The 26,787-nt window shown below is 41.9% G+C and overlaps 1 protein-coding gene and 1 long non-coding RNA gene across 2 annotated transcripts in view; both read right to left on the bottom strand.

The window, feature by feature from the left end:
* The window catches only part of LOC143119365 (BOS complex subunit NOMO1-like), a 39,342-nt gene extending 13,927 nt beyond the window's left edge, over window positions 1–25,415 (bottom strand). Inside the window, exons 1-22 of the mRNA XM_076280826.1 lie at window positions 25,258–25,415; window positions 19,939–20,200; window positions 18,012–18,160; window positions 17,155–17,310; window positions 16,022–16,107; window positions 15,258–15,403; window positions 12,541–12,688; window positions 12,101–12,268; window positions 11,270–11,430; window positions 10,609–10,726; window positions 9,737–9,834; window positions 9,107–9,290; window positions 8,562–8,692; window positions 7,003–7,158; window positions 6,301–6,379; window positions 5,184–5,394; window positions 3,470–3,609; window positions 2,134–2,223; window positions 1,856–1,901; window positions 1,165–1,265; window positions 579–685; window positions 293–365 (exon numbers count right to left, since the gene is read on the bottom strand). Coding sequence (XP_076136941.1) covers window positions 293–365; window positions 579–685; window positions 1,165–1,265; window positions 1,856–1,901; window positions 2,134–2,223; window positions 3,470–3,609; window positions 5,184–5,394; window positions 6,301–6,379; window positions 7,003–7,158; window positions 8,562–8,692; window positions 9,107–9,290; window positions 9,737–9,834; window positions 10,609–10,726; window positions 11,270–11,430; window positions 12,101–12,268; window positions 12,541–12,688; window positions 15,258–15,403; window positions 16,022–16,107; window positions 17,155–17,310; window positions 18,012–18,160; window positions 19,939–20,200; window positions 25,258–25,276 — 2,829 coding nt within the window. The 5' untranslated portion in view covers window positions 25,277–25,415. The remainder of the gene's footprint in view (window positions 1–292; window positions 366–578; window positions 686–1,164; window positions 1,266–1,855; window positions 1,902–2,133; window positions 2,224–3,469; window positions 3,610–5,183; window positions 5,395–6,300; window positions 6,380–7,002; window positions 7,159–8,561; window positions 8,693–9,106; window positions 9,291–9,736; window positions 9,835–10,608; window positions 10,727–11,269; window positions 11,431–12,100; window positions 12,269–12,540; window positions 12,689–15,257; window positions 15,404–16,021; window positions 16,108–17,154; window positions 17,311–18,011; window positions 18,161–19,938; window positions 20,201–25,257) is intronic.
* On the bottom strand, window positions 22,756–23,856 carry LOC143131697 (uncharacterized). The gene is made up of 3 exons (XR_012988178.1): window positions 23,601–23,856; window positions 23,063–23,117; window positions 22,756–22,775 (listed from the first exon to the last, which is right to left on the bottom strand). It is a non-coding gene; the product is annotated as an uncharacterized LOC143131697 (long non-coding RNA).
* Window positions 25,416–26,787: the final 1,372 nt, after the last annotated feature.

Here is a 26,787-nt window from a genome sequence, read left to right as displayed (position 1 = left end):
ACACACTTTCACCCAATAGAACAACACACACATCTCTTTAGAGAACACACACTTTCAACCAATAGAACAACACACACATCTCTTTAGAGAACACACACTTTCACCATAGCTTTATTAATATTTAGCACTATATATATATATATATATGTGTGTGTGTGTGTGTGTGTATGTGTATATATATAGCACTTGGTTTTGTAACCTAAAGTAGAGGTGTGAGTATAGGATATATTGTTTACTAAATTAGTTAAGGTGCTGTATTTCTGTGCAGGGGTCAAGCGATGGATAATCTTACCTGTTCCAAAGTCCAAGACTCATGGGATGCAGTGATCTCATAGTTTCCAGGTAGCACTTTAAAGAATGTGTACCTGTCAGACAAATATGAACAAATATATTAAATGAAATAAACAAATAAACAAATACAAATACAAACAAATAAAGCTAGACATCCTTTAAGACCTTTACATCTCCTTTTCCACCCACGTTCCTTTTTTCATAAAACATGAAAAAACACAAAATAAGCACACATACAGACACACACACACACAGTCAGTATGAACAGGATGGCGGTGGGCACTCACTTTCCTCCAGGCTGCGTGAGCACTGTCTGCAGACTGCCATCGGCTCCCTCCTTCTGCAGACTCACCTCCACCCCGGCTGGACCCAGCAGCTGGCCTTTACTCAGGACCTACAGCACACACACACACACACACACACACAACAAAGGGTTAACAGTACTCACACTGAAAGGGCATCCAGCTCTACTCAGAACCAATTAACAAGAACTACTCGGTAGAATGAGTGCAAAGACAAGAAACCATCAGCAACCAGAAAACTAACAGGTTACAGCGGTGGGTACATTTGAAAAAACGGAGCGCTTTAATTTTGCATCCGGTGTAGCCCGGCTGTGAGACATCCATACATTCTCATCGGTGTCTCCTCATGTGACCAGGGACACAAGACCACCAGCAGCACCACTACTTCTACATGACTATCTAGGACAAGAGAATGTCTGAGTCATGACGTGTATGCGTGTGGTACTTTTTGCCGCACTAACATGTCCTCCTCGCACTGTATCTTGATTGTTGTTTTTTTTTGTAAGTCGCTTCGGATAAGAGCATCAGCTGAAGGACTAAATGTAAATGTGACACGAGTGGACCCCCTCACCGTTCCAGAGACGGAGAAGCCGGTGAAGATGAAGTTGATGTCCTGCTCTTTGGTGCAGATGTCCGTCACGCCGTCCACATGGAGGTCCACACTGGTCGGCTCTGGAGACACAGATTAAAGCTCGTTCACCTTCTACACGCTCCTTCACCTCCACCGGTGGTCTCAAGATGGAGACACCAGTGGCAATAGTCATAAGATCACAATAACAATTAAGTTAGCAACCGCTGAAAGGAGTTAAGGAGAATGTGTAAGTGAAAGTCAGAAAATATGCAGAAAAATTTCAAAGAAATTAAAATGATAAAATGAGTACTACAACCCAGACTACACTAAATCCTCTTGATCACTGTTGACAGATGACAGTTAATGGACTGGCCTAACTCTTTTCCAAAAGATTTTCCTTCATTCTCATTAAAGCGGTCTTAGTAAATCATTCCTGTCCTCAGACTATGCAAAGCAGGACATCCGTGCCTTGGTGATGATTTCCTTGGGAGTTAAATCGATGTATTGACCTTAATAACATTCAAAATGGATAGGACAGTTACTCAAGCTTTAATAGAGAAGAGTTTCTAATAGAGAAGAAAGTGACTGTTTCTGAGATTCATTGGGTGTCAACACCACTGAGTTGAGGTGACATTAATGATATTGAGTGTCTGTTTGATGGAGTAAGCATGGCAACATTATGAGTACTTACCAAAGCTCCAACCCAACGGTGGCTCAATCTTCAACACATAGTCTCCCTATAATAAAACATCTCAATTATGAACACAAGGCAAGTTTGTGATTCATCTTTACTGAATTGTAGCCTAAACAATAATGGCATTCTATTTATTGCAATCTCCAAATTACACGTCCAATGACATCAACACCTTTGACACTTGTGAGTACAGTGTGTGTGTGTGTGTGTGTGTGTGCGTGTGTGTGTGTGTATCGTGTATCGGCAAATGCAACTCAAAACTCATGTAGGTGTACCTTGTCATAGAGGGGTATCATGAAGTAGCCATTGATTGGAGCACAATCTGTTTGGTACTTTAGAGATCCTTGTTTGGTGTACAACTTAATCTGGAAACAACAGTTCAAATACACATCACATTTGCACTAGATTTCAGGATAGCACCCAAGGCGCCTTACAGTATCATGCTTCACATTCACCCATTCACACACCGATGAAAAACTAATATTCTTTATATTCTTTACATACAGAAAGAAGAACTAATATGTTAATTCATCCTTGGGATCCTAAAATATCTGACACAGCAGGAAGTCTAATGGTATTGGTTATGATCTAGTTAAGAAGAGGTACAGTAAGTGGAGAGAAAAGATGTATTATACCCATACTCATTCACATAAAAGTACTCTCATATGCGGCCTAAAATTATCTTCCCAAAACTACAATTATCATGCAACTGTAAACTGTTGACACACTTTGCTCTTGTATATCGATTTGCATGTCAGAATCTTGGTCGAGGATGTTAAGCTTAATTGGTAAATCCACCAATCTGCAGCTACTGACACATAAACTGGCCTTTCCTAATGCCCGTGTTATAGGCACTGGCTGTCATTCATTTCCAGAGGGTGGGTTTTCTCTGTAATAATCCTATTATGAAAAAGCAACCGGCTACTCTCGACTCAGCATGAGGGGATTTAAATTTTAAACAGGGACTACATCAAATGCCTTGGTGACCACATGGCAATGTATTTCAGCGCTCGTTTTTTAAATAAAATTATGTGTACGTATTTCACAATGTTTTACGAGAAGGATTACACCAGCTGAGCAGGGTAACTGATAACGACAACGTTAGCAGCTACTAGTTTAACCGTCCTGTCTAACGTTACTGTCATGAGCTGAGCTTCCACAAACTAGTTGGAGCTTTACTAGCTTGCAAAACGCAATGTTATTCATAAATATTGTCCGGATGATTTTGGGTCTAGCACCAAAACCATTTGCTATGCTAAATCATAACAACAATGTGCTTGCTGGCACACTACACCAAGTGAAATCCAAGCTATATGACTGATCCGACATTTGGCATTAGTGTTAGCTAATTTAGCTAGTGAGTAGGCAAGCTAGATTAAATATAGCGTCAAGGCTAGCAGTTATATGTCTCCTTTCAGGAAAATAAAGACAGAAACTCCAGCTACCATTAACATCACTACCTTGACAAACTAAAAAAGGAAGGTGGCGAGAAAATCAAACAAATATGCACGTTACAAAACTAAATGATGACTTGATTAAATTGGAAACTGACAAGTTAGCGAGCTACCATTAGCCACAAACGCTTCCTGTTTGATACGTAACGTAACTTACCTCAATGAGAGAATAATTTATTTCTACGTCAGACTTCACAAAGCCCCCACATGCCACAACGATGTCATCTGCTGAAATCGTTAACGCCACATAATGGGAACAGATTATGAACATCAAAATAAAACACTTTGCCATTGCTGCTTATTTTGCACCCCAACCAAAGGAGGCCGACAACCTAAACCTCTACCCGGCAACCACGCTGCCTCGGGATCAGTCGAACGAACGGCAATAAGCAACTACAGCAACATTGAATATCCCAAATATCCGGCTTTACAGGAAATCTAACATTTGTCAACATAAAAGCCTGCTTGAGAGCAGCGCAGGGGCAACATTTTCAAAATAGCATATGGATTTCGTTGAAAAGTGAATGTCACTTATCGATGAACCTTGGTGTTTTCCCTGGAATTAAATTATAGTTCAAGTTCAAGTTTATTGTCATGTACTCGTAAAAATTATTTATCAGTAGCCTAATTAAATAATCAAACACTCTTTAGTTTAGTCTGTTACTCTGTCCACATTGAACTCAATAGGAGTGTAGAACCCTTAATCTTACATATCAGAACAGATTAGTAATCAAGGATCTTTGTACATGGTTCAACGCAGGTCAGCCTTAATGTATTCTCTGGTATCGTTTAACTTGATATTTGTGAAATTGAGCACTTCCTTTAATGACATGTACTGAGTCTTACTTCACGCCAACAGCATGACTATGGGGACTAGCGCCCCTGCAGTAAGTAGAAGGTTCTGTTTTTTCATTCATTCATTTGGAGCTCAGAGTTTACAATTAACTCACCTCTACTTCACATCAAAGCAGTTTGTTTCAAAACAACTGTTGTTTGTCACACCAAAACCCTTTGCAAAAAGATATATAAAAGAAATAAAAATAAAATAAATACACCTTAATATGTTGATAACCCATATGTTGAAGAATTATACCAACACAGTGAAGAATTCCAGGTTAGGTTTTATTACTAAAACGAGTTTTCACATTACATGTTTAAAGTCATAAATATTATCAGCACAATATAAAATATCTCTTGTAGTCCTAATACTGAAAGAGAAACAATAAAATACAATAGTACAGGCAGCATTTGTAATCCAAGTCCAGGCAAGTAGTCCCTCATTATGGAGACATAACAAAAACATCACCATCAGTGTCCTCATGACAGGCACCAAAGTGGGTCACAGTAAATGGTTAGTTGAATGGTTACACAAAGAAAAACCTGTGGAAAAAAATGAACAGTCCCAAACTGTAGTGGTCATTTCACGAAGCATCACATTTTTTTGCACTTCCAACGATTTTTGTTTTCTTTGAGTGGTGTCTCCTTTTAACAGTACCAAATTCCAGAGGTCCTTCTTAGAAGGCAAAAAGAAACATCCCAAACCACCAAGAAACAGAGCATTGAATATCTATCCATATAAAACAAGTTTCCTAAGATCACAATGTTTGTACGATGTTTGTAAATCACTATACAAGCATGATCGACTCAGAGATGACAACATTAAAAGTCTCAGTGGTAACTATAAAGGGTCAATGCTCCCAAAAACCCTCATAACAAACAATACAAAGAATACAAAACAAAACAAGATAATACCCTGGAAAATGTTTCATAGACGTTTTTTTCTATTTAGTCTTTCTGGTTTTGTTTTCCTTTTTTAAAGGAAAGCTTTGTTCATCAGGCTGTTGTTGACCGTCTGACACAGACCGAAGCTTAGACCTGGGTTGCCGAGTCGGGCGCCGGCTGGACCAGGAACACTGCGGAGTCGTCTCGGCTGGGTGTGCTGTGGTAGCGGCTGCGTTCGTGGCTCATGGGCGAGGCTGAGGAGTGCGAGGATGAGGAGCGGGCGGCTGAGGAGCGGGCAGCTGACGTCCTCTTCTGGGCCTGGCACAGCTTCTGGATCAGGAAGCGCTTGTCCCGGCCCTCCTGAACACGCAAAAAAATATATATATGATCATGATCATTGCTGTAATAATACACATAATCAAAAAGCGACACATGCACAGGTGGGTAGTGATAACAACCAAAGGAAAAGAAACCAGCGTAAAACAGATAAAGTATTTATGTCATGAGGGACTTTGGTTTGGTGTGACAGTAGATTAATGTGGCCATTTTATTAGGTGGCCAATTAATGGCTGTCGCACCAAACCCAAGCCCTTAATCACAATTTACGTTGCTAATATTTAGAATTTGCCTGACATCCGGGTTGGTCAAATGTCCATATCTCCTTGTGACAGCTCACAGGGCATATGCGTGTAGGAGGCTGGAGAAGATTTCTATTTGTGTGAGAAGGGGCTGGAAAGCTCAAACTAAATTTATGTATGTTAATAAAGTCTTCACAAATGTATGTGATATTTTAGATAGCCTAAAACCAGAAAGTCTAAAACCATAGTCATGCTCCAACCTGCGACAAATAAAGCAATATCAGGCATTCCAGGTGCGCATTGGCAACTCCCCATTCTCTGCGAGTGCAGCTTCAAAAGGAGTTTGATGCCGTCGTTTTAAGATATACTGTGTTGCTTTGAAATAATTTTTCTATTTCTGTTATGGTAACTGTTACAGCTGTGACAAGTCAGGTCATGCAAAATCTATGCAGTGAACCCCACTGGTTCTGAGTAAAGTGCCCAGCCTCCTTCAAAAGTCTGCAAAGTCAGTGAAGCAACTAAAAGATGGCACTGCTTACAGCCTAAAACCACAACTCTCTTAGATTAGATTAGATTAGATTAGATTCAACTTTACTGTCATTTAGCAGAGTACACGTACATAGCCAATGAAATGCAGTTGACATCCAACCAGAGGTGCAAAGAAGCATTAAATACCAAGTACTCTTACCATGGCAAGCTGTTCCCTGAGCTGGTTGATGACCTTCTTATGAGCTCCAGCTAGTGCGATGACATAGAACATGGCCAGGCTGCAAAGAAGCAGAGAAACGTGTGAGCACAGCTGAAGAAATCAGAGACATAACACTTTCTGACACACAAGAGCAGAGATTCATGCTCTTTCATGAAAAATAAAAAACTTTGAGAGGTATTTTTGTAACTAAATTTGTTAGACTAAAATTATGCATTACACTTTATGCTTTATGTAAATGATGCTAAAATTTGCAACAACAAATAAAGCTAAATCTATGTGGTAGCAAAACTTCCCCAAAACTTCCAACTTAAAGTTTTTCTGATGAAATTTTATATTAAAAGTATCCAACAGTAAGCATGGATGGGAAAGTATCCAATAGTAAGCATGGATGGGAAAGTATCCAATAGTAAGCATGGATGGGAAAGTATCCAATAGTAAGCATGGATGGGAAAGTATCCAATAGTAAGCATGGATGGGAAAGTATCCAATAGTAAGCATGGATGGGAAAGTATCCAATAGTAAGCATGGATGGGAAAGTATCCAATAGTAAGCATGGATGGGAAAGTATCCAATAGTAAGCATGGATGGGAAAGTATCCAATAGTAAGCATGGATGGGAAAGTATCCAATAGTAAGCATGGATGGGATGCGTAAAACAGATAAAAAAACAGCTGACACTTACCATGTGACGACAAAAAGAGAGACGGCGAAGGGCTCGGAGGCCAGCGCGTAGAGGAAGGTCTTCAGGCCCCCAGGAAGTGTCTCTACCGTCGTTGGCACCACTGCCCAGGATGTGGTGAAGCTGATAAACGGTCCGCAGGCCTTGGAACTTTGGATCCTGAAAGGGAGGAGGTGAACAAGATATATAAGGAGTATACAAGATATAAGATATATATAAGGATATATTAAGGAGTTCACTCTCCCTTACATGATGATGTGTTATTTTATTTATTTATATTTGTTATATTTATTCCACTCGCAAGTAAAGGAATCAGTTCTTTGGCCATCATTGAGGCCCAGAACAGAGGTTTCGCACAACATTATTTTAATCAGCGATATTACGATTCATGTTAAAAAGTTGTGGAAAGTTACTGTGGGGAGGCCAAGCCCTACTACAGTATATCACAGTTCTGCCAGAGAGGGCTGAAGCGAAGTGGTCAGTAATCAATCAATAGTAATCTTTGCTCTGCTGTCTGTGTAGCAAGAACATAATACATAGCTCACATTCCACAACTCATAGGGAGTGAGTTTTCATCTTGAACCTTGAGAAGAGTAATTGGGAATGCATACAGCAACTGAACCCTGGTGGTGAGATCCCAGTCACCTTATCGCACATCAGTGGAATGTTTCAAAGCAGGAAAACACACTCTCTGACTTCAAAATACATCACCCATTAGGTTTTATCTAAAAACATTGAAACATTCAACTTTCCATTATATGACAATTACTGTGAACCCCCCTTTTTAGATTCACACAGTATGATTGTGCCTTGACTAGACCCGGTCTCACACGTGTTATCATATCACTGTTACTTTATATTTTAGTCAACTTTGATCTGACAAGTAAGTACCGTTTCCCCGTTTGGCCTCTGGCCTATTTTAGCTCTGCTGCTAGTGACATTTTGCAATTTCCTCTTTCTCTGGACTGCCCTTTGTTTCGGTGCACCTGCACTTCGACTCTGTAGATAATTGTTTTTTTTTTTGCTTTTTCAGACAATAATCTTTAACAGAATTGACTTGAATGATGCTTGATGAATAAATTTGTATTTAATTGCTTTTTCCCTCACAGCAGAATTACTTTAACGGTAAATGAGCCAATTTCAAACAGGCCAGCCTTTACTCATTACATTACTCATTACTGGGAATTATATGCTAGAGGAGGATGCATAAATAATTCTGTTGCATGCTAGACTAGATAGGAATATCTGGATCTAACAAGTACCAGATCTAATATGGAGTGTTCAGTGATTACTGGTAATACACTGTGTGGTTAAAATAGACATTTGTTGGTTTCTACAGCATACTTCTTGAGGCACTGGAGCACCATACCACATCACACCAGACCCATTAGTTCTCTATAATGACCACAGAGTCATTAGTGTATTTTATTGTAACCGTTTACTTGTTTATATAATTACTGTACTGGTTGGTGGGGCATTGGATATATTTTTCTTTCTTTCTTTTCAGGATGTTACCAAATAAGGCTGAGTGGCCTGCTCAAGTTTGTTGACGGTGGACTTACTGCGCCATGCTGACCATCACTGGTATACAGGCCAGGGCCAGGCCGATCAGCAGCACCACCAGGAAGAAGAAGTTGGAGCTGGAGGCTCGGAACGGACGCGTGGAGGGGCGACAGTTATTGACCAGGCTCACCTGCAACACACACACACACACACACACACACACACACACGCGCACACACACGTGCAAAGTCAAAATCTAGTGACACGGCAACATATGAATTAAGTGCAGGACATTATGCAGGCTTCAAATGTGGGTCATGTTTAGGGAGCACGATCATGCACATTGTACCAGAATGAATCCAACTCAAATGTCTCAATTTCTTCTTTTTTTAAATTCAGCACGAAAAGAGACATCCAGTCTGCTTTCATGAAAGGCAATGCCCCCCCCCCCCCATTTACAGAGCCAAAACCATGCACGAGCATCAGAGGTTTCTTGCAAAAACACTGAACTCTACATATGGAATAATACAACAAACAAGACTTCATACGCACATGTGAAATGATCACGTGATATGAGCTTTGTACGGTTGGTGTGGCTCACTACCTTCTTGATGTAGAAGACGATGAAGTACTTGAGGGTGCTGATGGCGGGCAGCAGGGGGCAGTAGAAGGTGCCGATCCAGCAGATGGTCTGGCCGTAGACGATCTCCAGCACGTTCTGGGGGATGGCGAACTCCTGCTGGCCCCACCACTTGGCCAGGCCACAATCACAGTTGGTAAAGATGATCCTGAAAACAGCCAACCGCAGTATTCACACACACACACACACAGACACACGCACGCACACACACACGCACACTGGTTAAAGATATGCACAGCCAATGCGAGGGGGAGGGATTACAAAGAGGAGAGGTCATTTTTCCAACACCCAGTTTAGTCCTTTTCTCACTACATTCCTATAAGACTTTTCTAAGAACCGTATAAGATAAAAATGAGTCCAGCCAATCTCTTTCACACAGTGTGTTCAGCTTAGCCAAGGCCATCTCTTCCTGCTGGTACACGATGTGACAGGGCTCAGTAGCTTAAAAAAGTCATATTATAAACTCTACATAAACATGTGTTCTACCCTGACTCGATTGGAGGCACTTTGGTGTCTAATTTATGCTGTTAGTGAAAATTATCTTCACAGTTAGGATTCACCCGATAGTAATGGCCACATTACCCAAAAACTTACTTTCTAGGGAATTCCACGAACACAGTGACTGCTCCGATGATGAGGAAGTCAAAGATCATGAGCTTGTACATTTCCTGTCCAACATGAGTCTCCCAACACTGCCAACCAGAGGAATCAACAATCAGGTCAAGTGTATCCACATGGACGTTTTCTTTATTAGTGTGTGTGTGTATATATATATATATATATATATATATATATATTGCGGTATTTGCTTTCACTTTGTACCTTCATTTATTCACTGTATGTCATGTTCTTATAGCATCTCACTGAAACTAGTCTTAATGTAAAGCCAAAGCACGCACAAGGGTTGTAACAATTAATCCATTAATCCATAGATTGTCAACTATTAAATTGAACGCCAACTATTTTGGGAAACAGTTAATCGATTTGTGTTTTTTTTTTTTTTTTAAAGGAAAACACATCAAAGTTCTCGGATTGTAGCTTTTTAAACGTGAATATTTTCAGCTTTACTTACTGGCATACAGTATCTATTACGTGTGGAATAGGCACTCACCCAAACACACAACATACCCTCTCCCCACACACACACACATAGGTACCCCCCCCACACACAATATACCTTTTTAATTACTACTTTTAATTTATTCTTTAAAGTTAAGCTGGCTCTTGAGTACAAGTTTCATTACTTATAATTCCCTGTTATGAGTGCATGACAATAAACTACTTGAACTTGAACATGAAAAAAACAAGGCATTTGATGATAGATTCTTGGGCTTTGGGAAACTGATCGACATTTTTTTCACTAACATTCTATTGATAAAACAACTAATCGTTTAATCGCTAAAAAAAAGTAATTGACAGATTAATCGACTACGAAACCAATGGTTAGCAGCAGCCCTGGTACTTACGGGGTAGAGTTTGTGGTTGTAGCCGCAAGAGGAACACTCTTTGCCATCACAGGAAGTGATCTGAGCCCAGAGGGAGAAGAGCAGCACCCCGATGCTGGCCAGGCGCATAAACACACACCTGAGGACACGGGGGACACGAGAGGTGGACGTGAAACTCACAAGAGATTGTGTTTGTGGGGGCACTAGGTTCCTACACTGCAGGTACAGTACATTTACATGTATTAATTTAGCAGACACGTTTCATCCAAAGTGACTTACACATGTCAATTCTACTACATTGTCCAATCCAAAGGGACTTAGACATGTCAATTCTACTACATTGTCCCATCCAAAGTGACTTACACGTGTCAATTCTACTACATTGTCCCATCCAAAGTGACTTACACGTGTCAATCCTACTACATTGTCCCATCCAAAGTGACTTACACATGTCAATTCTACTACATTGTCCCCAGAGCAACTTGGGGTCAAGTGCCTTGCTCAAGGGCACAACGGTGGAAGCTGGGAATTGAACCCACAACTTTTCAGGCTACTGCGCGCTAGGCCAGCTCCTTAGCCACTACACTACCACCATCCGCTACTACGCTACCATCGCCCGCTGGGTACAACCATGACAATGACTCGTGCAATCACAGTTAGCAGTGTGTGTCCTCCTGCACACCTCATGAGGGTGAAGCGGATCTCGAAGGCAGGAGAGTAGTCCTCAAACTGGATGATGAGGCTGAAAACCAGCGGCGTCATGAAGTTGGCCATGGTGATGACGATGGAGGGCAGGTACTCGTAGATCAGGTCCACGATGAAGTTCACCGGTTCTTTCTTTTGCTATTGACACACACACACACACACACACACACACACACACACACACACACACACACACACACACACACACACACACACACACACACACACACACACACACACACACACACACACACACACACACACACACACACACACACACACACACACACACACACACACACACACACACACACACAAACGAATCAGAAAACTGCTGCAATGGATACTGGTACATAATTATTCCTACTGACTTGTCATAATTCATGATGACACTGCACTAGACAGATGATACATGATTGAACAACACCGCAGCTTAAAAACGGTAGCTTATGGCCACATTACCCCAAAAGACCATCTGATGGTTCAGATACAAGGGACCAAGCCTCCACACAGAGCTCAGAAGGAGAAATCCTGTCTCCCTTTACTGACTGGTCTTGGTACCACTTGAGATTATATGGATTGTACTGAATAACTGCACTGCAAACCAATATATCTGTGAAGCTCATTTTGACCTCACTAGGGATTATACAGTGACAAAGATACCATCTGCTGGTTCAAGTACACTAAAGCAAATGTCCACACAAAGAAGGTGAAAGTGTGTGTGTGTGTGTGTGTGTGTGTGTGTGTGTGTGTGTGTGTGTGTGTGTGTGTGTGTGTGTGTGTGTGTACACTTGCATGTGTCTGTTACCTGGGCCAGCTGGGAAAACATGGTGGCTCTGTAGATGCAGTAGAAGCAGCTGGCCAGCACAGCGGTCACAAACACATTCAGCACCAGGCGCAGCGCAAAGATGCGGCACTTGTCCTTGCGTGTGCGGTCAGCGATCTTCTGCTTGATGCGCTCCTCCTCCAGGTCTGTCTGCAAGGTTACGGTTGGGTCATCGTATTAGTCACAGGCCACAGACACAGTCTTTTTCTGCAGTAGAAATGCTCCAATTCCATTGTCCACACTAAAGAATGGAGAATATTCTCCAAATGTAGTGACTTAACGTATATTTAGAGGTGTGTATTATATTTTGTTCTTTCTCTAAATAACACAATCCTCTACCATTCCTCTTGCGTGCGTGTGTGTGTGCGTGCGGGCGGGGTAGAGCATGCAGAGATAAGCAGAAGAGTAGAAGGCCTCCCCACCCTGAGTTCGTACAGCAAACTGCTCCTCTTCAGTCTGGCAGCGTTCTCATTGGTGATGCAGAAATCCCAGCCGGCAAAGATCTTGTTGCAGAAGCTCTGGAAGCGATCCTCATCCTGGATTAGGTTCTGCTTGAAGCCTGCAGCAGATCTGAAAAGAGAGAGAGACAGCAAGAGAGAGAAAGAAACAGACAGACAGACAGACAGAAAGAGAAAGAGAGAGAGAGAAAGAAAGAAAGAAAGAAAGTTACTGTTTATGTTGTGTAAATATAAAATGATTTTTATAGAGACCATATGTGAAAAGAATGATGGTTCTAATGTGCCTTTGTGGTGTACTAGTCAGACATCCTGTGAACATGTGGGTGTTACTTGTGGTTGTGACAATGGCACTACAGACACCGTCAGCTCCTTGAAAGAGGAACCCCACTTTTATTCAAAGTGACTGGGTTTTAAAATAGCAAGCCAGCTCTCAGCTCTCAGCATAGCTCTCATCCTAGTTCACAATGAAAACTTCACCCAAAACATGCTCGCTAAAGTCATGTCATGTAAAACCAAAGTCTATCTGCTCAACAGGTCTGATCTTTGATCTGGACACATTAATCAAAAACACTCTTTTATTAAGACACAAAAACACTCTTTTATTAAGACACTACTTGAGGATACAATGGGAGTTGACAGTTTGGCTGTTGTACCCAATAAATGTGTTATTAGTATTTATGCTTCAGTGTCTTGTCTCAGCGTGGTGAGTAAACAACAACTGACCCATGTCTGTGGTGCAACCACACCTAGCATGATGCACAACGTGGGCAGAAGTTTCCTGGTCACTTACTGACAATTTCACAATGACATTTGTCCCGACACGTCACCTCCCCATCCCCAAACAAACCGAAAGAATTTATTATCTTGCCTCAGCATCACAAGATACAGCATCTTGTTAAAAAAAGGGGAACGCTTCCCTGGGTCAATGATATTTTGTTGCAGTTAAACTACAGGGTGCTCATCAAAATGGGTCTCTACGACATCAGTGAAAAAGCAATAGAATTGAGGCACTCCTGCATGAATAATAAAAAAGCCTTTAATAGATAGATAGATAGATAGATAGGTAGATAGATAGATAGATAGATAAATAGATACTTTATTGATCCCTAAGGGAAATTCAAGACTGATACATGCATACGTATTTAAACCTTTATTAAATACTGGCTACATGTATACGCATTTAAACCTTTATTAAATACTGGCTACATGTATACGCATTTAAACCTTTATTAAATACTGGCTACATGTATACGCGTTTAAACCTTTAGTTATCATCAGGGCATGCCAGAGCAACACAGGTGTGCACATTTACCAGGTAGAGAGAGGTGAGAGTGGTCGCATGACGCGTAGGCATCAAGCTAGTATTTAATAAAGGCTTTTGATTTTCCATACAGGAGTATCTCCATTCTTTTGTTGCTTTTCCCTGTATGTTGTTCTTTATGCTACTTGCAGACCCTTTGAGGTCATCATGTTCATAAAGAGACAAAAGAACTACGGGTCCACGAGAGCGCTGGGAAGAGAGGGAACGTTTTCTTTTCCATGTCCAGGACGGAAACCAGGCCCTCAAAAGCTAAATAACAAACGGTCGGAAAAGAGCGATTTGGAAGGCTTCTGTGCAGGAAGCTTCTGTCCGATAAAAGGGACGGTAACACTAGCTGCCAACTAGGCCACTAGGTTCCAGCAGCAGGCCAATGACGTATTCAAGAGGAAGAGACCGTCGACATCAGCTTTAAAGTTCCTGGAAAAACGCTATCAAATGCCCCAAGGCGAAGGGGACACCAGAGAGATACTGTTCTGATCTACGAGGAGCAGAGTACACAGGCTGGGTAAGCAGGGCTTCTGGGTGAACGTCAGTCTGACTGTAACGGGCACATCCTGTATCCTTCCTCTGATAATTATCAATACTTATCAATGTATGACTCCATTACACAGGTTTCTGCTCTAATGAGACAAGGAATCATAGACAACAAAACTACTGACTTGCCCAGAGCATTGTTGAAATGTTCAGTGATTTTATGATTCAGTGGTCTTGTTTTCATAAAGAAACTGCTTGCCCAGAAATACAGTTGTGCTACAAGTCATCAGTAACTGGTGTCTCTTTCAAGGGACACTTAAATGTCAGGGATGTCTCATTTGTGACGTGTGTGTAGACTAGGGCTGTGCAATTAATCTAATCAATTGATTAATTGTGATTATGACTTCTAACGATTATGAAAATAACATAATTGAAATATAATTATTATTTTGCTAAATTCAGTTTCATAACAATGCTCTCCTTTTGTCTCGAGTTGTCATGTTCAATTTAAAATGAAAAAAAATATCAGTTTTGAACTTTCAATCATTTGGTTTGTTTGGTTACACTGTAAATAATGACGTCTCTGTGACTTACATCTAGCAAGCCAAACTGCGATATTCACCTTTTCTATCATTGCTCATACTAAACCTACAACTAACACTCCACAAGATATAGTTCATAACATCACAAGGCATCCACAGCCATAGAAAACATCACCAAGCTCACAGCCAGGGCCTAATGATTCTAACTGTACCATGTCATCTCCTTCACACCACAGCAGAGCCATGCATTGGCACAAGGCTTTTCAGAGTCCCTCTCATCCCACGTGTGGGGAAACTTCACAGTGAAATAAACCAATGAAATAGCGCTCTCGCTCGCACTGTACCTTTTCACAATCCAGACGAGGCTGAGCAGGAGGTAGGCCACAGTAACCAGCAGGTACGCCAGGGGGAGGTTGTACGAGTGCATGGGGAAATGGATACCGCCCACTCGGTAGTAGCCATAGAAGAGGTAGGTCTGTTCCAGAAAGCCCTGTGGTCACCAAGGAGATGAACAACGAGTGTCCCCTTTGTTTAATTCAGTCAACAACACAGGCATGGGCAGAGGTAATGCATATTTTAAAACTAACGCAGCTGTTTTGAACTGCGCTTTCATCTATGCTGGCCATTCAGTTCTGAGAACCTATTGCAAGCAGTCAATCATGTACACAACACCTAAACTAATAGACAGACTTAATTGTAACTTAACAACATTCTGCAATGGTGAAAAAACGATATACATTATTACGAAATACATTATTTTCATTATATTTCATTGTATTTCATTCATTATTGAGAGTGAAAGGTGTTTATGTCTGTTTGTGTTGTGTTGTTGCAGTGTAGTGTGGTGTGTGTAGAGCGTGTTTGTGTTGAGTTGTGTTGGCGTTGGTTGAAGAACGTGTTTGTGTAGAGTTGTGCTAGTGTTGGTTGAAGAGCATGTTGTGTCCAGTTGTGTTTTGGTGTCGGTTGAAGAACGTGCTTGTGTAGAGTTGTGCTGGCTGAAGAGCGTGGTTGTGTACAGTTGTGTTGGAGTTGTGCGGTGTGTGTAGAATTTGTTTGTGTAGAGTTGTGTTTGTATAGAGCTGTGTTGGTGTGGAGACGTGCTGCTCACCGTCCCTGAGAGCAGGTCCGTGATGTACTCGTGGAAAACCACCAGGCCTTGCCGGGATTTAGCAGGGTAAACGCTGCACTCACTTACTGCAACACAATTTCACATGGCAACACACACACACACACACACACACACAGAGGGACACACACACACACACACACAGAGGGACACACACAGAGGGACACACACACACACACACACACACACACACACACACACACACACACACACACACAGAGGGACACACACACACACACACACACACACACACACACACACACACACACACACACACACACACACACACAGAGGGACACACACACACACACACACACACACACACACACACACACACACACAGAGGGACACACACAGAGGCACACACACACAGACACACACACAGAGGGACACACACACACACACACACACAGAGGGACACAAACACAGACACACACAGAGGCACACACACACAGACACACACACAGAGGGACACACACACACACACAGAGGGACACACACACAGAGGGACACACACACAGAGGGACACACACACAGACACACACACAGAGGGACACACACACACAGAGGGACACACACACACACACACACACAGAGGGACACAAACACAGACACACACACAGAGGGACACACACACACACACAGAGGGACACACACACACACAGAGGGACACACACACACACACACACACACACACACACACACACACACACACACACACACACACACACACACACACACACACACACACACACACACACAGCTTATTAGCGCCAACACACACTAGCATACAACAAGATTGCATGCCACTGGTATGCTCAGCGTCAGACACACACAAAAAAACACATCTTGCCGAACTGAAGTCATATTCTTATTTTTTTTTGTCATTTACTGAGCCCTTTTTGAAGTCAAACAGATCATCAGCTCATTAGCCTACATGTAGTGTCAAAAGTACCGTGTGACTGATCAAGACAATCGAGGGAAAACAGAACAAACAGAAAGGTCTGCTCACGCTTTGTCACATATGTGAAGTGAATTTAAGAGTTTTAAAAGATATTTCAGTTTATATATTTCACAATGCTATTACGCGTAACTCCGTCAAACAGAACACGTACTGTTACTGGCATGGTAGGTGATGTTTCCTGAGGCTCTGGGTGCCACGATGATGGGGAAGATGACGAAACCGAACATGAGCAGGAACATGACGAAGTTGAGCAGCACCAAGAAGCGGAGGAAGGAGAAGTACGACAGGATGCCTGTACCAAACATGCCTGGGGGGGGGACTGATGTTAGCTGATAAAGCTGTCTATTTGCACTTTCTCACTTTTGCTATTTTTGCAATGCATTTTATTATTGCACAAGGCGAGAGAGAGAGAGAGAGAGAGAGAGAGAGAGAGATAATCATGGAAAAACAGAGCCTAGACAGAAAAGACAGTCTATCTAGTCTATTATCTTTAGATACGCTGACTGCTGTGTATTTCCAACCGCTGGCTTTTTGAGAAACACCAAGCCACAAACACTTCCACGCCATGCCACTGTCAACTCCATACAGGGTGGTGCATCATTACTTGTATTGAAGTGTTAAAAATAGTACAACATGCTCAACTCCACAGAATAAATTGAATCCTGGGTGCTAAATTCTCATCAAACTGAATATTGTACCTAAAAAATAGAACAGCAATCCAAATTTCACTTTTTAAATCACCACCAACTCATTATTTGGAGTGTTTTCCTATTTCAGATCATATTTACATATTAACTATTGGATGCCCCTCTCAGTCACTGAAATGACCCCAAATGTCAATGTAAGAATCCAGAATGCTGATCCCCTAGGAGACAAACTCCTAACTCTGGCTTCGCTTGTTAATGACTGGCCAGTCGTGTTGGGACAGGCCTGAGCTGTGAGGCGGGCCGGATGTGAGCTCGTTCGGTGGTGGTGAGAGATTGCGGCCGTGGTCGGGCCATAGCGCACCTTCAATCATGTGGATGTCGCCACGCCACAGCTCCAGGCTGCGGAGCCAGTCCATGCCGTCGTCCCGCAGGCGCCGAAGGGAGCGCCGCATGCTCCGCCGCCATTGGCTCCAACCGTGCCGGCGCCGGTCCTGCTCCAGACGCAGGTCTCTGTCACACACACACACACACACACACACGTTAACGCAGCAGTTACACACACACACACAGACAAAAACACACACAGCAGTTAGAGATACACACACCAGGCAGTTTACCACATGCTCACACAAACTGCTGGTCGCTCGCACACACCCACACAGACATACTGTACCACACCAGGCAGTTTATACCGATGCACACAGAAAGAGAGACAGAGAGAGAGAGAGAGAGAGAGAGAGAGAGAGAGAGAGAGAGAGAGACAGACAGACAGACAAACACACACAAAAGGAGCAATCAAACATACAAACATACCTACACATAATTAATCATGCGTAATCATGCCACAAAGCACACACACATGCACACTCTCTTTCTCTCATATACAAACATAGCACCACACCCAGCAACTATGCTCCAGTTCACTTCACACAGACCGTGGCAGGGGGCAGAGGGCTGGCAGTGTAGGAAAATGTAGCGAAACTGACAAATGCAAACTACTAGGTGAGGTGCAACTCCACGATGAAGTTAAGAACATGCTGCAACGTCGAGCATAAGGGAATTGTTTCTGTCCCAACAACTGTTAGGGCGATGATGGCCATTTAACAGTCACTAGGCTAACTCTCCCACTAAATGTAATGAATCATAATGGTGCAGATTGCTCATGAAGCTGGCACTATTGTGTCGCTCCACACACACTGCTGTGTGCTATGGTATGTGACTGAACACAGCCGTCACCCACAGACAAGTTGCTTGTTTGCAGCATACGGAACCGTCAAGAACACTTGTGGTTAGTCATCAGTCAGTCAAGGGGCCTTCCTGTGAAAGTAGGCTATGTGGTTCTTCCTGGCTATATGTTTCCAAATAACACCACTCTTATTCTGTGATCAAAGGTCAAAAGTGAGATGCTGGATGATAAATGTCAGATACATGGCTAACTTGGAACTCTTCACAGCTCGAGCCCATCGGCCAAAGCCAGAAACTGTGGATGCTTGGGGACATTTTGTGTGTGAACTTCTTAGAGACTCTGGAGTTATATCTGCACCCCTCCTTGAACAATTTTCTTTGGTTACTGCCCCACTGGATGACCACCCCTCCCCTCCCTTTGGCCACTATTCCCTGACTTCATGTTATAAGGTTTTTGTGACGGTTTTGTTTGTTTTTTGTTTTGTCTTTGTGTTTACTAAAAACTTAATAAAAAGTTAATCACAAAAAAAAAAAGTGAGATGCGGTCCGCCATGCAGGTCAAAATGGCTGATGATATCTGAGCTCGATGGTCAATCTATCAAATCCCACCCATCTCTTCCTCGCTCCAATCCTGTTGATTGGCTAAAATTGTTTACGGATTGAGGGGGATCCACTGTGTTTGTGCCCCATCTACAGAACCAAGACTGTCTGTGTACAGAACCAAGACTGTCTGTCTGTGTAGAAACACCATAAGCGCTCCCACAGCTAGAGGACCATGCAGAACAACAACACATTGCATTTGTAGCTCTTTCTCAAGGCACCAAAAGCACTTTACAGCGAAGGGGGAACCCCACTAACCACAACAATGTGTAGCAGCCACCTGGGTGAGTGCTGAGTTTGACAAGAGGTGTATTGGGATTATAATCATAGACTGCACCTACGATACTGACAGCTGCGGGACACTCACTGATCCAAACACCCCCCCTCCATGAGGTGTACAGGGATTAGAATGAGAGACTGCACCTTTAACTCTATGATACTGAGTGGAACACTCACTGGTCCAAACACCTTTAAATCTACAATACAGACAGTGGGACACTCACCGGTCCATTCGCTTGTCCCCCATGCTCTTCGGCTGCTCTCGGACTGGCCTCTGGAGAACGCCGGCCTTCTGCTTGTTGTCCGCTCGACCGGCCGTCCATCGGTTGGTCAGGGACCCAAACCGCTCGCGCAAGCTGCTGTTCCTCCTCTTGGTGCTGCCCGCAGCATTGGAGGGCTTCCGGCGGTAGAGCAGGGACTGGTAGCTGGGTAGCTGGTCCAGCAAAGGGTTGCTCGCTGGACCTCTGCCCCGATCGGGCAGGAACACTGGTGGTGGAAAAGAGGAAGAATCAAGTGTCAATCAAGTGTCATTGAACTAGCTGAGCGCCATGAAGCAGCAGATTGTGCCTGATAATGTGATGTGGACTCAAGACATAATGTTCCACTGCTGACTCGATTATTTGGTTTCATTTGAAATAGGTTGAAGAGAGAACTCGTGTTGTTACAAGTCATTTGCAAGAGAGTAGCCTCGTAAGAGCCCTACTTACTGCTTACTGTGTTGTTGTTCACTGTGCAGGAATGTCTGTTTACACACTGCCATTCTGTCATGTAGTGTGTAGGGCTAATAGTTTTGGGCAGTGAATAGTAGATTCATTACTGTAACGTACACTGAGGTGTTCTATTCTAATTTTGCTGTGTGTTTTCATCGCCATACTGAGTAGGAATAAGTTTAGGCAGTAAAAAGCACTGTTACACTGACTGAGGAGCTCTGGACAAGCACTGTCTACGTCCGACCACAAAAACCAGGTTGGTTGACGAGACAATGTTGGCAAGCTTTGACGTTTCAGTTATTGCTTAACTGAAGCAGGGGTGGACATTAACTAAGTACATTTACTTCATTACTGTACTTAAAGCTACCTTGTGTAAGAACTTCTCCCATCTAGCGGTGAAATTCTATATGACAACCAACTGAATATTACTTTCTAGCCCCTCCCATTCCGAGCGCATTTTAACTCCTACGGTGGCCGTTTCATGCCAAAGTTAACATTGCTTCCAGTACTACGACTTCGTCCGGTGTTCCTTCCAGTTATAAGGTTACTTTAGAAAACAATTACACATTGCATTTAGTTATATAGCCAGTAAACATGTTGGGTATGACCTCTATGTAAAGTGAATAGCCTAGTTTTACGTTTTCATTATTTTGGTAGGCTACTATTTCATTGCTAGCATCAGCTATCAGGTTCCCAAACGAATGCATGCTAATGTTATAGTACAGTAGATTCAGTGCTATCGTTATTCTGTATGTGCGAGATTAATAGTGTAAAGGCAATGTTTACAGCGTAGCCTACTATTTTTCTCAGTGAGCAGAGTCAGAGATCAGTCGATGCAACGGAGGTGCAAGGGAAAGGTAAAGGAAAGCCAAGAGCCGGTGGCAGAGGATCGATGAGACCTCCTATGCAAAGAAAAAGTAAGACTCCAAAAGATGACGAGGAGAGACTGGAAGAACTTCAAAGACAAAGGAGAGAAGCAACGGAGGTTTGTGTTTTTAATATATTTCTCTGAACAGTACCAATGTCAATGACACCGAAATTAGCTCGGAAGCTGCACCAGGCACGTTCGTTTGCGTTGCGTCTGCTGCAGAAAAAAAATCATCATTCATCACCATTCATCTAAAATTGATTTTACGCGTTGTGAACGGAACGCTTCAGTCACGCGCTTGGTGTAGCTTCCCTGCCTGTTTGTATCTCAATTGTTTGTAGCAATTTCTAGCTGTTGCCAGTCAACTGCATGATGCGAGTTGTCTCCCAGTGAAATCACGACACATAATTACGTTATGGTCTATAGAAAATGTTACACAACATTTTCACCTTTTCATTGTCCATACACATACATAGTATTCATCATTTTGTGTGAACACTTGAAAAATGACACAGAGTAGGCTACTATTACTACTACTCTGCTAACAATCTAACTTTGCTACCTAAACAAGCCTATCTGATCTTATTTCTTGTGTCTTATTTCTTCAGACTTGTGGATGGAATGAGCCTGCAAGAGCACAGGAACCTCACCACACAGTTGCTATAGTGAGGCAGCCAGGTCTGGTGTTTGATGCATCAGTGCAGACATGTCGTCCCCCCACCTGTGCCAGGGATGCCTTGGTGTAGTTGTACACACTGCAGAGACATGCCAATCGATCGGGAGAGAAAATGCTGTGGACAAAACCCAGCCACCTGTGTGAGCCTTCTGCCTCACTACACACAGCACTGCCTAGATGAAGGTTTTCTCCCGATTCACAGGCAGTACATCACAGACATCACAGCATTAGGCCATGTAAGAGAGCCAGGTGATGACAATAGAGTTCAGATATGCTACCTACAGACATTTCATTTTCTGGCAGCATGGGTCTCTAGGACAGGGTAATAGAAGAGTGATCCCAAGCTGTGTGTGTAGGATAAGGGATAAATTCCCTGACCCTCAGGGACATCTCTGGAATTTATTTCACCTTCCTATAATGTTGTAATGTTGTGTTATTGTAAATAGTTTTGTATTAGTGTTCTTGTACTGCCTGTTCCTTTTAAAACTGTATTTAATTTATTTTACACCGGTACATCGCTATATTTTGCTTTCATGAAAATAAAAACTTTTAGAATTGATAAGAGACTGTTCATGCTGTACCTCATACATTACATCCACAAACTTATAATTAAAAAAGGAGTTGTGGTAATTTACCATTTTGAAACACCAAATGACAGTAACATGGTCAACAATGTTATTTGCAATATATTTATTTACAGAAATTAACAAATTATGGTATTTACACATGAACCCTTCCTTTTTGTATGGTGCCTTTGAAGCAACATGGGCCATCATTCTAAATTTGCAGTCTCCTGGAAAGCTGATCCTGTGGAAGACATGCAGTGTCGTTAGACATACACGCCATTTTATATAGTTCAACATATTGTTACTAATCTGTATAGTGCTATTTTGCCTAGACTGAGTTACAGGCAAGGTTACAATGAAGGCATGCACGTGCATCACATAACAAGACCATTGAATTTCGTCCACATCCTCCTCCACGATGCTCATGTCATGTAGGCTTTGTAAAAAATATATATAAATGCTTATATCATGAAAATATACAATAGAGAATGTCATCGGGTATAGACATTATGAGCATTGATGGGTTACCTCTGTTCAAGGTTCTCAATTTCAGGGGCTTCTGCAATTGCGCCAAGATGCTCATCTGAAATGAATAAGCAGAGCGTTTCACAACATATAACAGTACATAAAATGGTAAACACCAAGATATTAAAAATATACTTTCAGTTATTATCAAACAACAATCACATAGAATCAACAATTGTTTTCATGCAGTGAAAAACGTTCAGACAATTTAGTAGGCTACGTCTACAATTAATAAGACTACAGGACAGGCCTCAGGATGTGAACGTCACCCTTGGAATTGGCTACACTAGCATTATCAGATTAGGATATATTTAGGCTACAAAGCAAAAGCAATGAAAAATAACTACAATTTAGTGCCCTTTGCCTGTGATCCGTCATAGCAGATTTATGTTACAACAACAATCCTTTTTCATCGACGCGAGGAAAAGTATCCCAGACGTCATTCTAGCGTTATGGACAACCATGCTATACTAAGCCAAGCAACTATAAAACTTCGAATTTACACCATAGACTGTATGTTTACACGAATAGGCCAAATTACCTGTCGAGGAGAAAGCAGGCCATTTCGGCGTCCCTTTTAAAATCCTTGCTCCTCACGAGCTCTTTCCATCTTAGAAAAGCCACTCCAATATTGACTTTGGTCTGTTGTTTTTCCGGTCGCGTTGGCGTTTTAATTCTCTTTTTCGCTTCCTTGGCGACTCCTTTTCATGTCCTCGAGAATAGTTGTAATCCTCCATTTTCAACAGACTTTCAAATCTGCCGGCAGTCGCGAGTAGACTGATCATGCAATGAGTGTTGCCTACAAGCGCGAAAGGCGGAGCTGAATTTCCAGGAATGTCCCTCGTTGGCGAATGTATTTCAAAGATGGAGGCGCAACATGGATTCAGCCATTTGCGCGACTCGCGCGTATGTATTTGGAATATCAGATTCTACACTTACGAGAATACTTTGATTAGTAAGTGGAAATAATTACACATGAATGAGCACATATTTTTGAAAGAACAAATGGGTTTTTGCTAAGAATTAACTCAAAAAAGTACACAATGTAGCTTTAAGTAGGATTTTCGAGTATTTGTACTTTTTTTTTTTTTTTTGGAAACTTTTACTCCATTCCATTTGAATGGCAAATACTCTACTCTTGACTCCACTATATTTGAAAAATGAGCATGAAGTACTCGTTACTTGTAAGCACATTTGAAGTGATTCTTTAAATGAAATAATGCAATAGACCATATTGAAGACCCATTTTTCCAATAGTTCAATTTGAACTTGGCTGTGGTAATGATAGTGACAGCAGATACTTCATCAAAATATCCTCCATGATCATGGATTGGAATGAAATTGGACAATCACCTGACATTCTCCACCTAGCTAAAACTTTACATCATTAAATGGTAAATAAACTACTCATAATTGAGTTATCCTGTTTTGTATTCATTGGTGAAAATGTCATCATTTTTCCAAGTTGCAAACTTATGAAACCTGGCAAAATTTTGATGCTGGATGCAAGGAACTAAAGGTCTGTTTAAGTCCTTGTGACCAACTGAGATGTACATCCTATTGTTGACGACAACATACTTGTACTTTTGAATACTTAAGTATTTTTAACAGCATGTACTTCTGTACTTAAACTCAAGCAAAAAAAATATAGCAACCTTCACAACCTTCATTGGAGTATTATTTGACAAGGTGTTACTGTTACTTTGACTAAAGGAATTGTGTACTTTGCCCACCTCTGAACTGAAGTCTAATAAAAAGTCAAACCAAAGCAGGTAGAAGCTAAAGTTATGACTGTTAGCTAGCGTACCAATCGGCCACCCAAATTATTTCAACACATCATGTTATAGCCTAAAAACTAAGATTAGTCACTGAATTGGGCCTGGAGCTTAACGTTAAATGACAACAACACCAACGCTAACTTTTAACGTAAACTTTAACGTTACCCGCTTTGTTATCAAGTTGTCAACGGATAACAGACATCGATTTCAATTAAATACGAACTTCTAACATTAGATAAGATTCCCTTTAACAGGTTATATTATATGCAGGCTAGTTAGGCTAAGCACGGACGTCTCTTTAACGTTGTTATCTTCCCAGCTCTGTATTTTGCTATCTTGTTAGCATAATTACTAAAGCGTCTCATCTCATCTCATCTCATCTGCCCGCTGACAACAAAAGTATCATCGATCAACTTTTACCTGCGTCAACGGAGTCCATTACAGCATTTCTGCGAAAAGACTACAATTTGAGAACTGTTACAAGTCTTTTTAGCTCCAAGAAGCAATCTGGTTAAAACTTGCAGCTTGTTTGAGTTCCGACAGTCTCCCCCTCCCGTAGTAGCCAGCTACCAAGTTTGCACTTCCTGGATTCGTCGAGACCGGGCAGCTAGCGCAGCAGCTTCTGATTTGACACCATAGATCTAGATCAAATGCACTGCAAGCGGTGCGTGCGTACCATGGTGCGTACCCCTCAGGAAACAGTTGTATTCCACACGTTTTAATCCAGGTAGCCTACTGATCTATCAGATACATCTTGTTGCAAATAATGTAAATGTCTTGACGTGGGCATGGTTAGTGTTCCCAGCAACAGGCACGCACGCATGGTCGCCTAGAAAAAAGGAATATTTGGTTATAGTTTAGGACTGCTATTTTTATTTTTCTCGCACAGAGAAAACTGGACAGCATTTAGTTTAGCTTGTACAATACGTTCAGATTGGGTTTGCTATAACCTCAATCATAAAATCAGCTGTCGACATTTTAATACTGGATTTCTGTGTCAACTCGTAATGCGTGTTAATAATTAGACTGAGTTTACCTTAATTGCCGCAGCCCTAACTGTGAGGACTTTGTGAGTCGCATACATGACTCAACACCACCCACGTCGTTTGTTTAACCAAACCATAGCCAAGTTGATGTTTTTATGGAGGAGGAAATTTGTTATCAAAGACCGTTGTAAAAGACGCGCTGAAGTCTGACGACAATACCGTGACTTTACTTTTCCAGTTTATACCCAGAGGAGGAGACGGCGGGACTAGCGGTCTGCTCCAGGGACACGATAGCCTAGGCTATTTCACCGAAATGAAATAGCGTAGGTTTGATTCATTTGTTGAAACTCAAACTCGGTAAGTAGGCTTGTATGCTAAGCATGCAGATATTCAATGTTTCTTCCTTGGATTTAGCGATGTAGCATAGTTTAATTCTCATGGGGCTTTTTAGACAAACTGGAGAAGGCTATCACACAGCCTTATTTGGTGTATTGATTAGCCTATTAACTTTGATTATTGAGGTTTTATTATAGCGTCAAATTTACTAGGCTAATGGCTGACTTTGTTTTAAAAAATCTCCTCGTCCGGACCTTAACTCCTGCGCACAGTGCTGCGAAGGACACTTGATCTGGCCTAATGAAATGCAAGCAACATCATCTGTCATTGAGCAAGCAGCCTGACTTGGGTCAGCAAAGGAAGTGATGAACTAGCCTATGCAGACAACGGCACAATTTGATTGTTTGTCTTTTCAGTCTGTGCTAGCCTAAATAATTTCTTAACATACAGGGGCTGTTGAAGCATTGAAAGATGAATTTAAATAGGCATAGAGCACTGTTTAGTCATGTTGCACTTCTGTGAGAATCCTGCCTGTCTAGTTAAACATTTTTCACTAGTCTATCTAATTAAGCATATTTGAAATGACATTAAGCCACCCTTAGGAGTGCAAATGTGATATCTATCTTTA

Source organism: Alosa pseudoharengus, unplaced genomic scaffold, assembly GCF_046254945.1.
Source record: "Alosa pseudoharengus isolate Yale_2024_CS ecotype anadromous, Long Island Sound unplaced genomic scaffold, YU_APseudo_1.1 YU_APseudo_1.1_scf_1, whole genome shotgun sequence".
NCBI classification, from domain to species: Eukaryota; Metazoa; Chordata; class Actinopteri; order Clupeiformes; family Clupeidae; genus Alosa; species Alosa pseudoharengus.
This window is presented reverse-complemented; position numbering and strand designations above follow the sequence as displayed.